Source organism: Notolabrus celidotus, chromosome 4 (genome assembly GCF_009762535.1).
Source record: "Notolabrus celidotus isolate fNotCel1 chromosome 4, fNotCel1.pri, whole genome shotgun sequence".
NCBI classification, from domain to species: Eukaryota; Metazoa; Chordata; class Actinopteri; order Labriformes; family Labridae; genus Notolabrus; species Notolabrus celidotus.
Window position 1 is genome coordinate 10,030,049 of NC_048275.1, and position 13,988 is coordinate 10,044,036.

The 13,988-nt window shown below is 42.5% G+C and overlaps 1 protein-coding gene across 1 annotated transcript; it reads left to right on the forward strand.

Moving 5' to 3' along the window:
• Nucleotides 1-1,492: 1,492 nt before the first annotated feature.
• drgx (dorsal root ganglia homeobox) lies at nucleotides 1,493-7,553 on the forward strand. The gene is made up of 7 exons (XM_034681180.1): nucleotides 1,493-1,603; nucleotides 1,772-1,860; nucleotides 2,671-2,771; nucleotides 3,363-3,464; nucleotides 5,161-5,333; nucleotides 5,666-5,778; nucleotides 6,483-7,553. The coding sequence occupies exons 1-7, from the start codon at nucleotides 1,512-1,514 to the stop codon at nucleotides 6,863-6,865; spliced, it is 1,053 nt and encodes a 350-aa protein (XP_034537071.1). The 5' UTR covers nucleotides 1,493-1,511; the 3' UTR covers nucleotides 6,866-7,553.
• The last annotated feature ends 6,435 nt before the right edge of the window (nucleotides 7,554-13,988 follow it).

The window sequence follows — 13,988 nt, forward strand, 5'->3', positions numbered from 1 at the left end:
TTTCCTGTTTGGTCATTTGCAGTGTGGACAGCACAAGAGCAAAGGGACTAAATTAGCTTGAGTTAATTGTGAAAATAAAATAAGTCTTATGAGTTTCCTGTAAATACAGCTCACTCACAATATTTTACATTCAATATTCCTGTACAAGAAAAAACACCAGTTTTATGATCTTGTGGAAGTTGTGCTGACAAAGCTCCTGAAATGTCTGTGATTCCAGAAATCACGTGACCATGGCTTCAGATCATGAAAACTAGTTAAGGTTACTTGTTACACTGTTTCTAACCAACACAGATGAGAGTTTAATTCTACTAAGTTATTTAAGCAATCATCTGAGGATGGAGGAGGAAAGACGCTGACAGGAAACACACACACACACACACACACACACACACACACACACAGGCCTGCTCTCTTGTCAGAGTTGTCTAGACCAAATATTGGGATAAAGTTATCAACCGTTATTTGATTTCAATTTTCTCCACGCACCTCACCGAGGTCATAATAACAACTTTATTTTCAGTGGTGCATAAATTAATTACGCGCATTTAATAACTAAAATATCATTATATTCCCCCTTTAATAACATAAACGCTGCACGCCAGGGAAACCCTTAATAGCGCGGGGCCCTGTAACTGGCCATTATCCGCCTGTAATGATATTACAGAACCAATTACGCGCCATTAGAAGGGATTTTCTGCACTTTATGTGGTTTAGTCCAATCCCGCACTCCTCTTCTAAATTTCAGCTGCTTCTCGAAGCCTCATTTTGCCTCCACCTCAGAGACGCATGGCGTCTGCGCTCTGCCGTCCCAGATGCGCTTTAAAACTAATTGAAAGGGTCCCGCAGCACATCATTTATCTGAGGAAGCGAAATAAATCGCAGGACCCCTTGCTGTGAACAAAATCAAAAATTTGGCCTTGTGAGTGTTCTACATGCGCAACCCCTTGTAAAGTGGACCCGCTAACACACCCTGACGAGCAATTAACCCACCCGACAGTCAATCTAAAACCCAAAAGCAGTCATCCTCCTTTTTTTAATATATGAAAGAACCAAATAAAAAGTGCAGCGGGTATGTGTGCATGTTTATGGTTAGGGAATTTGCTTGACTCTGGAATAACAATCACTTGTGATGAATTTTTTGGCACCAGAGCAGAGCTGCCGTTTGCCACCCTGAGTATATCTCTTCTCTCTCACTACTCTTTCTTTCTGTCTTTCTCAGACACACACACACACACGCGCACACACACATACACACACTAGGGGTTGGGGGTGAGAGAGACAAAGCCGTGATAATCCGATTAGGACCAATTAGGCGTGAGATTCTGCGACACTAGCTGAAAGCCTTAACACTCTGCAGACAGTTATACAGTTATAGAGACATCTGGACACTCCCAGAGAGACACACACAGAGATGTGTGTGTGTGTGTGTGTGTGTGTGTGTGAGAGAGAGAGAGAGAGAGAGAGAGAGAGAGAGAGAGAGAGAGAGGGCTGAGAGAGCGAGAGAGAGAGAGATGTGGACACTCCCAGACAGAGAGTCAGAGGAAGTGCAGCAGTCACCTCCTCCCTCAGAGCGGGAAGTCACTCTCCTCAGCATCCTCTGCAGGTACGCTCCTCTCTCTTCATCAACTTTCAGCCCTCCCAAGTCTCGCGCGCGCTGCCACCTATTCTTAGCGCTAAACTAATGTCTCATTTCCAGAAATAGATGTGAATTTCACCGCAGCAGCTGTAGCGGGTGTGAGGCTGTGGGCTAAAACTTTTGTCTCTGTTCCAGGTTCAGTTCGGCAGCTCGGAGACGCGTCAGGATGTTCTACTTCCACTGTCCGCCTCAGCTGGACGGAGAGTGCTGCCGCTCCAACACATGTAAGTTTGCTCTTCGGTATTTTTATGCACTGTCTTTAAATGTATTAATTTCAGCTGCTGGTTATTTATAATGTCTTTCTTTAAAAGTTTTAGCATGTTCGCGCTGCGTAATTACGCACAAAAAGCGTGTGTTGTTCATGGATCGAGTAGGCCTGAGCAGGTGTTTTCTTTTTTTATTGATAGTTTTTAAATAATTTCTTCACTATAATTCAAAGTAGAATAGAAAAATGGAAAATAATCAGGCCTATAAAAGCAAAACGTATTTCCATGTCGTGAATATTAAACGATTTCATCAAATCGCTTCCACAAAGACATTTTTCACCTTTAAAAAATTAAGTTTTCCCCCCTCGAGTTGGATGTTTTATTCATCACCATGAACGTGTATATCAGTTTTAATCACAGGATATTTTCGCTTTCACACAAAGCTGGATATGAAGGGTTAAAGTGATTTTTCCCCTCTGCTGTGTCAATCTGCTGGCTGTTGTGGGGAAAAGCGCTGGTGGTTTGGCCCCAGGGCAGAGGGGGTGTTTTGTCCCGGGCACAGATGTTGGGTGTCATGGCTCTTAGTCCGTCATGGTTCCCCTCAGACTCCCGACATCAATGTTTCATGCAACTAATGGAAACACCAAAATGTGCCAGATAGTAAATACCCCAATCTATCTGCTGTGGCCAACGTTTATAGTTAGATTTGTTCCTGCATTTTATAGACAATGCTTTTAACCCTTTTCACTGAATTATTTGAATAAAAAAATAAAATAAATAAACCATTTTACAAAGTGTAAAACTGATGTCTGATTAACTTTGTTTCAGTGAATTCAAGCGGATTTGGTAACCACGCTCCGGCTGATTTTGATGATGGATTTCTACGAAGAAAACAGCGCAGAAACAGAACTACATTTACTTTGCAACAGGTAACCACCAACCGGAGAAGACAAATCACAACATTCAGAAAACATGAGAAAATTCAGTGGAAGAGAAGGAGACACAGGCCTCTTCAAGAAAGGGAAAGAAAACAAACATATTTAAAGTTTTCAGACCTATGAAGAGAGTGATGCTGTCCAGATGACAAGACAAAACACTAAAGGTTTTAATAACTGATCTGACACAATAAATACCTTAAATAAGATACAATAATTGATTCAAAACAATAAAAATAAAAATAGGAAGCTTAGGAAACTTGTGAAGATCTTTGTTTATTCAGGGTCATACATGGAAACCTTTAATCCGCCTGTTTTCTCTGCATGCAGGTCATTTAAGCTCATTTGATCTAAACAACTAATCACTTCTTTTATTTACAGTATTGTAAGATTAATTTGGCCTCAACTTTTTAAATCCTATATTCAAATGTAAGATGCAGCTCTATGCAACATTAAGGGTTCATATAATAAAAAGAGGCTCCTCCTGATGAGGATGATGATTTAAAGAAGAAGCTTCATCATGAGAGGAAAACAAAGACGACAATTAAAGAAATGTAACCAAATGAACTTTGGGTGTTTTTGCAGTTAGAGGCTCTGGAAGCTGTCTTTGCGCAGACTCACTACCCGGACGTGTTCACGCGCGAGGAGCTGGCTATGAAGATCAACCTGACGGAGGCCAGGGTGCAGGTACGTGGTTTCAATCTGCAGCCGTGTCATATAGTACGTCCTGCACGGGCACGTTTGACCACGCGAGGAAGGGTAAATGAAGCCACTCTGTCATCCCAGCGATGCACTTTAATAACATCAACATAATGGTGAATATTAGATTAGCTTGATTAATCGGTCATTCATAATTAAGCAGCGATAATGTTCCTCACTAATTTGTCCGCGTCTCAAAGGTAGGAATACATCATCCGTGCTGATCTCTGTCCCGTTACGCGCACAGGGATATGCTTTAAAAAAAGAAGGGCAAAGCCTGCAGCCTCAGCAACTCTGTTTTTCTGTGTTTCTGCCAAACACACACACACACACACACACTTTGAAACACAAAAACACACGCACCTTAAATTTACCAATTTATATTCCGCTCGTGCCCTGCACATATGCTCTGTTATAAACTTGGCCAGATGTAATTAAGTTATGTGTCCTGTATGTAATTTCCTGCATTCCAGATTTGCTTTTGGGTTTTGTTGTGCGCGCAGATCTAATTGTGGGAAATATAATAGTTTGCCTTTTGTTCCCCTGGGTCATCTTACTATCGCTTAAACCCAATGGCAGGGTTGATAATGGAATCCAGCGCTGTAAATTAGGGATTGTAAACAAATTATTCCCCTCCTAATCCGATTACCACATTCCTATTATTAAATCTGAACATGAATCCAGCGCAGTATGCAGGGATATTAAACTTACATTATTATTAGAAAATAAATTTCCTTTCTGTTGTAGTGTTGTTGCCCCCCCTTTTTGTAAAGTGTCAATGGGCCTCCCCCGCATTAAGAGCACGCGGCAAATTGAGATTAATGGAGCAATTATAGCCCATTCAGAGAGGGGTGTGTGTATGGGGGGGGGCGCGACTTCTAGCTGGAAGGTGCAGGGGTGAGATAAGTCCATTGGTTGTATTGTTGTCCTGCCACCAAAATGTTGTCCTTTCTTTATGCCGAATGAATGCACGTGTTTTGTTAGGCTGTTGACATCGTCTCTACCTCCGCTAACAATAGCAGGGATGCAGAGCACACACACACACCGGCTCTAACCTCCATTCACACATCATGATTAATGCCTGCTAGAACCGAGTCCTAATCGAATCTGATGTTGTCAAACAATCACTAAATAGGGAAATAAACGACTTCATCATAGCTGCCCCTCTCTCGGGCAGCACAACTGTCAGTGGGAAGTCATTAAAATATGATAATGAAAAATTGCTCAATTAAATGTTGTTATAGGCAGTGACCTTCATTCTATTAAGACACCAGAACTTGGCTATATGTTCTCAGCTGTGTGGATGGGGAAGTTTTGGGGGATAAGTCAGGGGGGCTGTGGGACGTTCAAGCGCTGGTGTGAGACATTCAAATGCCTCTGATGTGCAGGAAAAAACTAACATGAAGCATTTGTTCAAACTTTTTTTTTGCCCCTTAACAAGCTGGAAAAAATATTAATCAGCGTGCTTTGAGTGTGCATTTGTTGAAGTGTGAAATAAAAGATATTCTGAAGAAATTAGGAGTTTAGTACGAAAAAATCTGATTCAAAAACCAAAATATGTGCATAAAAACGACTGATATGTCAATAAATGTGAGGTTATTTCACTTTTAATTGCAAAAATTAATTAAATCGTGTTATCGTTCCTTTTTTTAATTCGTTGTTAATTTTTTTTTTTTAAATGCAGGTTTGGTTTCAGAACCGCAGAGCGAAGTGGAGGAAGACGGAGCGAGGCAGCTCAGACCCCGAAGGAGGGAAAGAGCAGATGAGCGATGGCACTCCTCCGTCTCGCAGCATCAACTCTACGTCTCCGGTGGACCACAGCAGGAAACAGAAAGAACCGCTGGAGATGCAGCAGAGGTGAGGACAGACGGGAGATTGTTGAAGCTTACCTATCATGAGAGAGAGTTGTAGCAGCTCAATTTTTGCAAACTGCTGGAAGGATGTAAATAAGAGGAAATTTCCACTCTGCAAACACTTCCTCTTGTAAACTCTGACATAAATCTATCATTCCTGTCCATCTCTGTGTTTAATAAACTTTTTAAATTCAGATGACTCTATAATACAGATCAAATACGATTTACAGTGCACAGGAGTCGTAAGAATAGAGTCACAAAAAGAAATACAAGAGCAGCTAATAAAGATTGTTGTCAATCCACTATGACTGAACACAGTTTCTCTGTTTTCTCCAGCATCAACAGAACAGTGGGTCCAAGTGGTCCCTTCTTCCCGTCATGTATCCCAGGAACCCTCCTCAACTCTGCCACCTACGCTCAGGCCCTCTCACAGGTCGCTACACTGAAAGGTAAACAGGATTCACATTAAATGGCACACACACATTTGCTATTCTTCATTCCCTGTCTGTGTATCTTTTTCATCTCTATCCTCCTCTCTGTCTCGCCCTCTATGCCACTTTCTCGGCCCATACGGTCGTGACAGACGGTTGTCCACCATTGAGTCTGGTTCTGTTCACAGTTTCTGCCTGTTAAAAGGATGTTTTTCTTTGCTAATGCTGCTAAGAGCTAGCTCACTGTAGGTTCATGTGTTTAGGTGTCATGACAGAACTTTTGTTATAATTTTGGCTCAACGCTACATTAAAATCTGGACTATCACAATGAAGAGCTGCTTCTTCTCCTGAGCTGTAGCTTCAACATCCCCTCACCTTCACCTTCAACGCCATGCACATACTTTCTCACTAAAGCACCTTCAAAAAGCTGCAAAGGGTTATTCCAGTATTTAATTTAGTGCTGCACTTTAAGTCCAGTTTTTTAAATACTGTGTGCTCTTTGTTTTTGTTTATAAGCATTTATTTTTTTTCCTGCTAGTTCTTATTTTGATGTGAGTATTTTTGCTGCTGGGCTTGAATGTCACAAGCTCAATTATGTGATATAGAAGACAAAAAAAGTGTCCCATCTTATCGCTGAATAAGAGTTGATTGATGGAGAAAGAAAAATGACATGAAAATGAAATTCCATTTTTACGACTCTTACTGGACTTCTTTTCTTCCAGGTAATGGTTTGTGCTCCTGCTGCGTCTCCGACCCCATGGGCTTGTCCTTCCTGCCGCCCTACGGTTGTCAGGGAAACCGCACAGCCAGTGTGGCCGCCCTTCGCATGAAGGCCCGGGAGCACTCGGAGGCGGTCCTCCAGTCTGCGAACCTGCTCGGAGCTGCGGCAGGCGGGCCAGGTGCCGGCGTGGGAGTCCTGTCTGGAGTCGGCGTGAGTGCGTCCGGGCTGGCGAGACCCTCCGTGGGCCCCACCATCGAGATACCCGGCACCGTGGGTCGAGGCGGGGACAGCTCAAGTCCTGGTTTGGCCAACAAGGTGCAGCTGCTGGGCGGGAGTCCTGACAAACACCCTCACTGCTCCAAAGAACAAATGGAGAAAAAGTGAGGCGCTGGACGTAAACATGGATGGACTGATGCTCTAAATCTGTGTGATGGTGCCGCTTGTTCCTTCACTCTTCTCTGAGAAACTAAGCACAAGCACAGACTTGACTCCAGAAACATCCTGGGACTCTAATGATATCACAATGTGTGGATGCAGACATTCAAATATTTATTTGACCGTAAATTATTATTGTTTTTGAAAAATGCTGAATATTTGGGGCCTTGTTTTCCCCGTTAAAGCACAAGTGTGATTTTGGATCTATATCTGTCTTCATGCACTCTTGGACTCTATTTAATGGACTTACATGTGTGCTGCAAAGACCTATTTGATAATGTGAATTTAACTCAATCAGATGCTTACATTGTGAATGTTAATGCATGTATACTGTAAGTGTAGAGCTGATGGTGGGACTGTAAGAATTTGGGCAATATAATACTTCTGCCATCAGGTCGGTAACGGCTCAAACAATCTCTCATTCTCTTGGTTTTTAAAGTGAAAGTGCACTTTAATATTGATCAGCCATTTTTCTATGTAAATGTGTACACGTGCCAGAATACAGTATGTCTCAGTGACGGAGAGAGCGCCGGTTGTGTCTTCTTCTCTGTTAGCACGTCTGTAGCGCTGGCAGACAGGGAACACACCGGTCCTGTTGTGACATGTTCTTTAAAACAATTAAAGATGTAGTCGCTCATGTTCCTCTCCTGTTGCCTCTTGCTCCAGCCATCTGTTCTGATACATTATTTATCAGTTTCCCTTAAAGCCAGCAGAGGAGAGCGATCGTGACTCTTATTATTTATTTACTTTTAGGACGGCTCATCCTCTTCCTCTTCCTGAACATTTACAATAAACCCACTTAAGTATGAAATTTCCTTTTTATCAATGTGGAATTTATATATAAAAAAACACCACCACTCATCACCTCAGGGCTCTTCATGCAGAGATACATCACAGGCTAGATTTGTCGTTAAACGTGTCTCCTCGCTACATCGACTCTTGAATAAAGGATCAGCTGATCACATCGAGAATACTTCACCGCCGAGCACACGGCCAGTAGTTTGGCTGATTCAATTTGCGTCCTTGAGGATTTTCAGGAAATTACTTTTGATAGTCAATAACACAATTAAGTAAACTACACACACATTATCATGAATAATTGATACGAAATTATGTATTACCATGAAGTACTGGTTCAATAATTGATGAGGCGACACCCCGGTGACACAGAGGAGGGAGATAATGTCAGAAGTCGTGCCAGGTTGTACACAGAGCACTTACATCCTCCTTTTTTTTTTTTTACATCATTATGTTTGCATGTTGTAAATACCCTCAAAAATATTACAATAAAATAAAGCTCTCAGTGTATGAGTCACCCTTTTGACATGAACGATTTGAAAGATTTGATGGGTTTTTGTTTCGTTTGGAGCGCCACATGTCCCGACAGAAAACACTCACAGCTACCATCCAATAAATTTACTTTCTTGAGTCAGAATGTGGAAATGAAGTCAAAATAAAGTTTCAAAATTAGAACCTCTTGTGTTGGACTTTTTTTATACTTGGTGTCATAATATTGTAGGCCTGTTGTATAGCAGGTACTCTGTCTATTCATGCCTTAAATAATATTACCAAAAAACCTCATGTTCAATATACTGCTTTAGCTTTAAGTGCATGAGAGCCCGCAGAGCAAAGATGCTAAGCCCCCTGACATGGCAGCTAATGATAACACAATATCCTCACACAAATCAGCTCCTTTTCCCCCAAATGTACCAATATGGACAACAGAATCCAGCCAACTCGCACAAAAGAGGAGAAAAACACATTCAATCCCTCCAAAATTGAATACAGTAGTTGTGGAATTTAATCATTATCCAAAACAAAGGATGCTGAAGTTATAATGACTCCGATCATCATTAAGTTCTGCACGGCGCCCATAATTCACTGCTTTAATATTTGATAAACAAGTCAAGTTGATGTTGACATTCAGCTGTGCATGTGGCATCATTGATAATTTTCTGTCACCTAAAAAAAGTCCTGAGGCGGTTTTGTGGAGCATTGTTATATCAAATTAGCTGGAGAGCGGCCAGAAAAGCAGACAAACATGGTGAATGTGGGGGACAGCAGTTGAACTCTGTTCTTACAGTGCAGTTAATGGGCTTCTTTTGTTGCAGTAATGAAATATTTTGCAGGGATGTGGGGAGATGTGTCCTGAAACAGGGAGTCGTGTGCACATGCACCCATCCACAGACAATATAATGCACACAGTATGCCCGCCAGAGACTGGCACATACATACTATTCTTTGGCTTGACACTGGGTCCAACACCTACATTTTCACTATTCAAGGACCCAAAGTCAGACTCAAAGTGCATTCAGGGCCGGTACGCTTAAGGGCCGAAAAAAAAAAAAAAAAAACACTACAGAAACATCTCTGCAACACAGCTGATCAATAACCCAATCAATTAGAATCAATTAAGCTAATCTCTGAATGGAGATATTACAAACAAAGCATATCTTAATGCAGCAAGTAATGTGCCTGTCTGCTGTCTGCCACATAACCACAGCTCCGCTCCTCCTTACTCAGCACAAGGAAGAGCATCCTCAGCGTTCAAGATCAATGCTTACAGTCCTTAGGAGCTCCACAACAAGGCCACGCAGGAGCAAAGTTGGAAGCAGAGTTGTGGTAAAAATTCCAGATTTGTGTATCAAAAGAGTCTGAATTCTTGATCAGGCCAAATTAAATAGAACATGTTTTAAAATGTGTCCACTAGAGGGAACTAGTGAGCAAGAAACCTGTCCTGTTTCCTCACAGCAGGCTCCAGCTCAAACTTCAGTGGGAAAATTGAACACATGCTGCGTAATTTTTGCTGAGGGAAGATTTTGTAAATTAAATTTTATTAATCAAGACATTCCTTTAACAAGTGCTGAGCATTGAAGGCCCAGAAGGAAGCAAAACAAGATGATATAACTGTTTGAAGCCGATTCTACATGAGGAGGTTATCAGCTGATGACAATGGAAGAAATGTAGAGATGAACAGAAGTCCAGGAAGTGTTGGATTAGAGAGAGAGGAGCAGATTAGTTAAAAAAAGGGATTACCTCAGCCTTTGCTGTATGCAAAACCATCTGTATGTGTATTAGTGAGGGCATATGTGGAGGAGTGTGTCTCCATTAAAGCCCATGTGTGTGTGTCCATCATCCCACCAGGCCAGCCTTTCACCCGCCAAGAATCCCAGGAAACTATCTGCTGCAGCAATCTCCTATTATAGCAGCGGGTTGAAGGAGGGGAGGGTGGAGAGAGGGGTGAAACAGGGAGGTACAGTTCCTCCCCTACCACTGCCTTATGGCTTTTTCTGCTGGGGGGTGAGTGACGCTGTAGCTGGGGAGATTAGACCTCCATAGTTTAAGTGCTTGAACGTAAGTCCATGTGAAAGGAATATCTCAAGTGTTTTGCATTAAGTAAAATCTTCTGTAGAAGGACAGAGAACAGAAATCAGTGAGAATGTCTCCGTCAGAGAGGCTTTCCCTCAAAAGGAAGCGTCCTCCAGGCCTACTGAGGTGCTAGCTGGTGGGTGGTGACCAAGACCCACTTGTTGACACTCGAAGTTGTGCTTGTCAGTTTTGTTCAGTGAAGAGGGTGGCACTCGAGTGTGAGGCAGTTTAGTTATTTATGTCTCACTGAGAAGCACCCAAACTAGGCTCCACACCTCTTGAGATTGAAAACATCACAAGAAAAAAAGGGTTTTCTTCAGGTTTGAACCTCACAGCCTCCTGTCCAGATGTTAAACTGTTACACTTTATGACAGCTAGATCTCGCTGCTAATGGCCAACAGGTCGCCATCCAGATTTATAAATAGGTGAGAGGCTGTTTGTTTCATCCGTCTGACACTCGACACCAAAGGATCTCACAGAACCGCATGCTAGCTGAGGCTCTCATTCTGTCCCCCATGGTGGACACTCTCTCTGGGACAACTCCTCTATTTCTGTCTGGTCTGCAGACCGGAGTCCTGCTGTCTGTGAGATGCTTACAGACCCTAATGTGGACTATATAGAGGTTTTTCCTTTGGACTATTGTCAATAAAAGAGACAGAGGTACCTCAGAGGGGACCGGCATCAGATCGGCGAGGCCTTTCTAAGGAGACAGAGCCTTTTGAGGAAGTTACACTAAGGCCTAAATGATGGATTATAAACCCATAAGGTAAGATCAAATCTTTACCCTGTAGATGTTTAAAAGGCACACACACAGGTGAATTGAACTGACCCTACAAATGCATGCAGTCTCATTTGCAAAACATCTGGTGTTTTTTTTGTGGATGAATAAATTAAAGTAAACTTCAAGTATAGTTTCCTTCTTTGGTCTCAAAAGGAAAATGCACATTCCTTTTGTTATGGGAATATGGAAAATTGAACAGTATTCTATTCCACTGACAGTCAGACATTTCTAAACATTTCTTTATATCCTCCCTGCTCTCAGAGGTGGCAGATTTGCTGCTGTTCAGTCTGCATTAGGAGCACAGTGCCTCTGAAAAAGAGGCCTCTCTGGTGTCAGGTTTTAGAGCTGGAGGCCCGTCACCGGACAAAAATAAACCTGTCACATGCGAGAGTGAACAGGAATCAATCCGACACTTTGACATGAGATTATCGTTGCAAAAAAGAAAAAAGAAAGGGCAGTAACCGTAGCTGTGCATGATCCTACAATGCTTCACCCTGATGTCTTCATATTCTAGTCTGCCTCTCTTTTGAGTAAATAAAGGTGTTTGTTGCGTGAATGTTTTCTTAATGCTTGAACACAAAATGCTCAAAAGTGAGTGTACGGTCTGCTTTTGTCTGACCTGCTGTGTCTTCTGTTGAATGAGGTTTCTGCATGACGTTTTTAACTCTGCAACTCTTCCATTTGATAAAGACATGGCTTGTTTTGGCACTGTGGTGAATGTCTGTTTCTGTAGATGTGTCTGAGGTGGATGGCCTCCAGGTCAGAAGATACTATTAATGAACTACTGACTGAGAAAGCTGATGGCTGCCTGGCAGCTGCAGTAAAATTAACCAGAATGTACCCATGACGTTACCTCGCTCCCTCATTTTTATTTTAAATGCACTGTTTGGAAGAGGACATGAGCAATGGCAGGCTGTGAGAGGGATTTATGGTCTTAAAGAGAGAGAAATAAATAGATTTTTAAGCATCACATCATGTCTTACATCTTAGGTTGTACAACTAAAGTCAAAAGCTTTCCACAAGTATCACTCAGCAGCAGCTAGCTATGAAACTAGGTTATTTAATATGTCAACAGATACAAGTATGTCAGTGCACTCACACAGGGCCCGGGGTGTTCAGATTTATGGATCATAAAATACATTTACTTTCTTAAAAAAGTTGGCACTAATTGTACCAAACAACCTCCTCTTTATCTATTTCTGCTTTACAGACTTGTATCTTTTAATGTTCTTTTTAAAGTTTAAAGTAAAGTTTAAACACAATTTTTGTCAACTAAAAAAGTTCTCATGTTGTGTTTAATGTTTAATTGTCAGATTATGTCGTTGACCATGAATAAACTTTCTAACTTTGCTTCCAAAATACAAATGTAGCAGCACTTCTACTTGTGATATTTTTAATCTGCTCACCACCTGTTCCTCCTCTGCTGTAGTAAAACTAAAGATGTCTTACTACAGGATTAGTTTTCAACGTACTGTTACAGTCGACTTGTTCTTATCAGAGCGTTCAGCCTTCTCTCAAAGATAAACATCTAACATGACTGAAGACAGTCTGATCTGGTCTTGCCTGATAGCACTGATAAATCATTCATGTGACATAATGTGTTAGTTAATTTCCTCCTAATTAATTAAAAAGTATCAGTACCTGGTTTATACTCTGAAGATGATCAAAATTACCTTGTGTCTTCTCATGTGTGTGTGTGGTCAAAGTTTGCGTCCTGCTTTCCCAGAATAACTCACGTGAGGCCGTCTTTGCTGCGCCTAGCAACAGTGTAGTTTTATTCACAACATGTTTCTGAAGGTCAAAGTGATTGAGGAGGAGGATTAACAGGGCTGTTTTCAGAACCACATACAGTACATTGCTGCCTAATGCAAAAGAGAAAAAGCTTATCAAGGCCACAACAAGTGGAGTGTTTCACTTACGATGACTAACATGTCTGCATTGAAGAAAACCATGTGTGCATCTTTGGTTTTTGGATCAGGCTCATCATACATTGCATGAAATGTGCACAATTGTAAAACACTCTTATTTGGAGATGAATGGAAATGTGAGTGCAGAGGGAAATCCAGGCTAATTCTGCTCTCCTTTCTCCTGCAGGAAAACAAGCTCCAGGATTTTTCTGGATGGAGGCCAACTAAGAGGCACCATGCCGTAGGAGCTACTGGCTTTATGAAAATCCTGACTGGAGGCCCCAAACTCTGGGTCCTGAAGCTCCAGCAGCAGGCAGAGTGCATACATTTGAAGTCTGTGTGTGCGTGAATGACTGGACAGCTGAGGAAAGAGCTTTTCGTTAACAAGCCTGCATCATGACCTCAGTTGAGAAACGCCGCTCAGGCCGAAAGAGTGGCGGGCATCGAAAGCACAGTGATGGAGGCTACAGCGACACCTCCAGTGCGGGCTCCTATCTGGATGAGACCGACCGTGAAGTCAGCAATCTGACAGATCGAGCTTTCAGGAGTCTCTGCATTGGGGATGAGGCCGTCTATAATGACTCGGACCTCGGTGCGGCTTCACCCTGCACCCAGAGAGACCGACAGCTGGCCTTCAGCCAGAGTGCTCAGGACAGGGACAGAGAGAGGGAGGAACTTAAGAGAGCTGCACATGAGAGCTTCAGCCATAGGATGCAGCAATATGGACCGGACTGGATCCATGGAGGAATGTATGGTGCTGAGATACAAAGAGATCCACAGTGGGAGGCTTATGGGGAAAGGACACAGGGGAGAGTTTCTGCCACATTCCAGCACTCCTTTATGGAAACCTCTCAAGAGGAGGAATCTCTAAGAGGAGAACAGCTGTCCTTCCTCAGCAACGGAGCCACAGAGGTGAGTTCCCAGCAACGCAGAAGCCGCTCCAGAGTTTCCTCCCTCATCAGAGCCTTTAACTCAGAGGGACACCGGGATGGAGCGGTTACAGATGGTAAACCAA

Coding starts and splice junctions, on each gene's coding strand:
- drgx (XM_034681180.1), top strand. CDS start 1,512: ATGTGGACACTCCCAGACAGAGAGTCAGAGGAAGTGCAGCAGTCACCT. Junction 2,772..3,362: donor CTACATTTACTTTGCAACAG/GTAACCACCAAC, acceptor GTGTTTTTGCAG/TTAGAGGCTCTGGAAGCTGT. Junction 5,779..6,482: donor ACAGGTCGCTACACTGAAAG/GTAAACAGGATT, acceptor CTTTTCTTCCAG/GTAATGGTTTGTGCTCCTGC.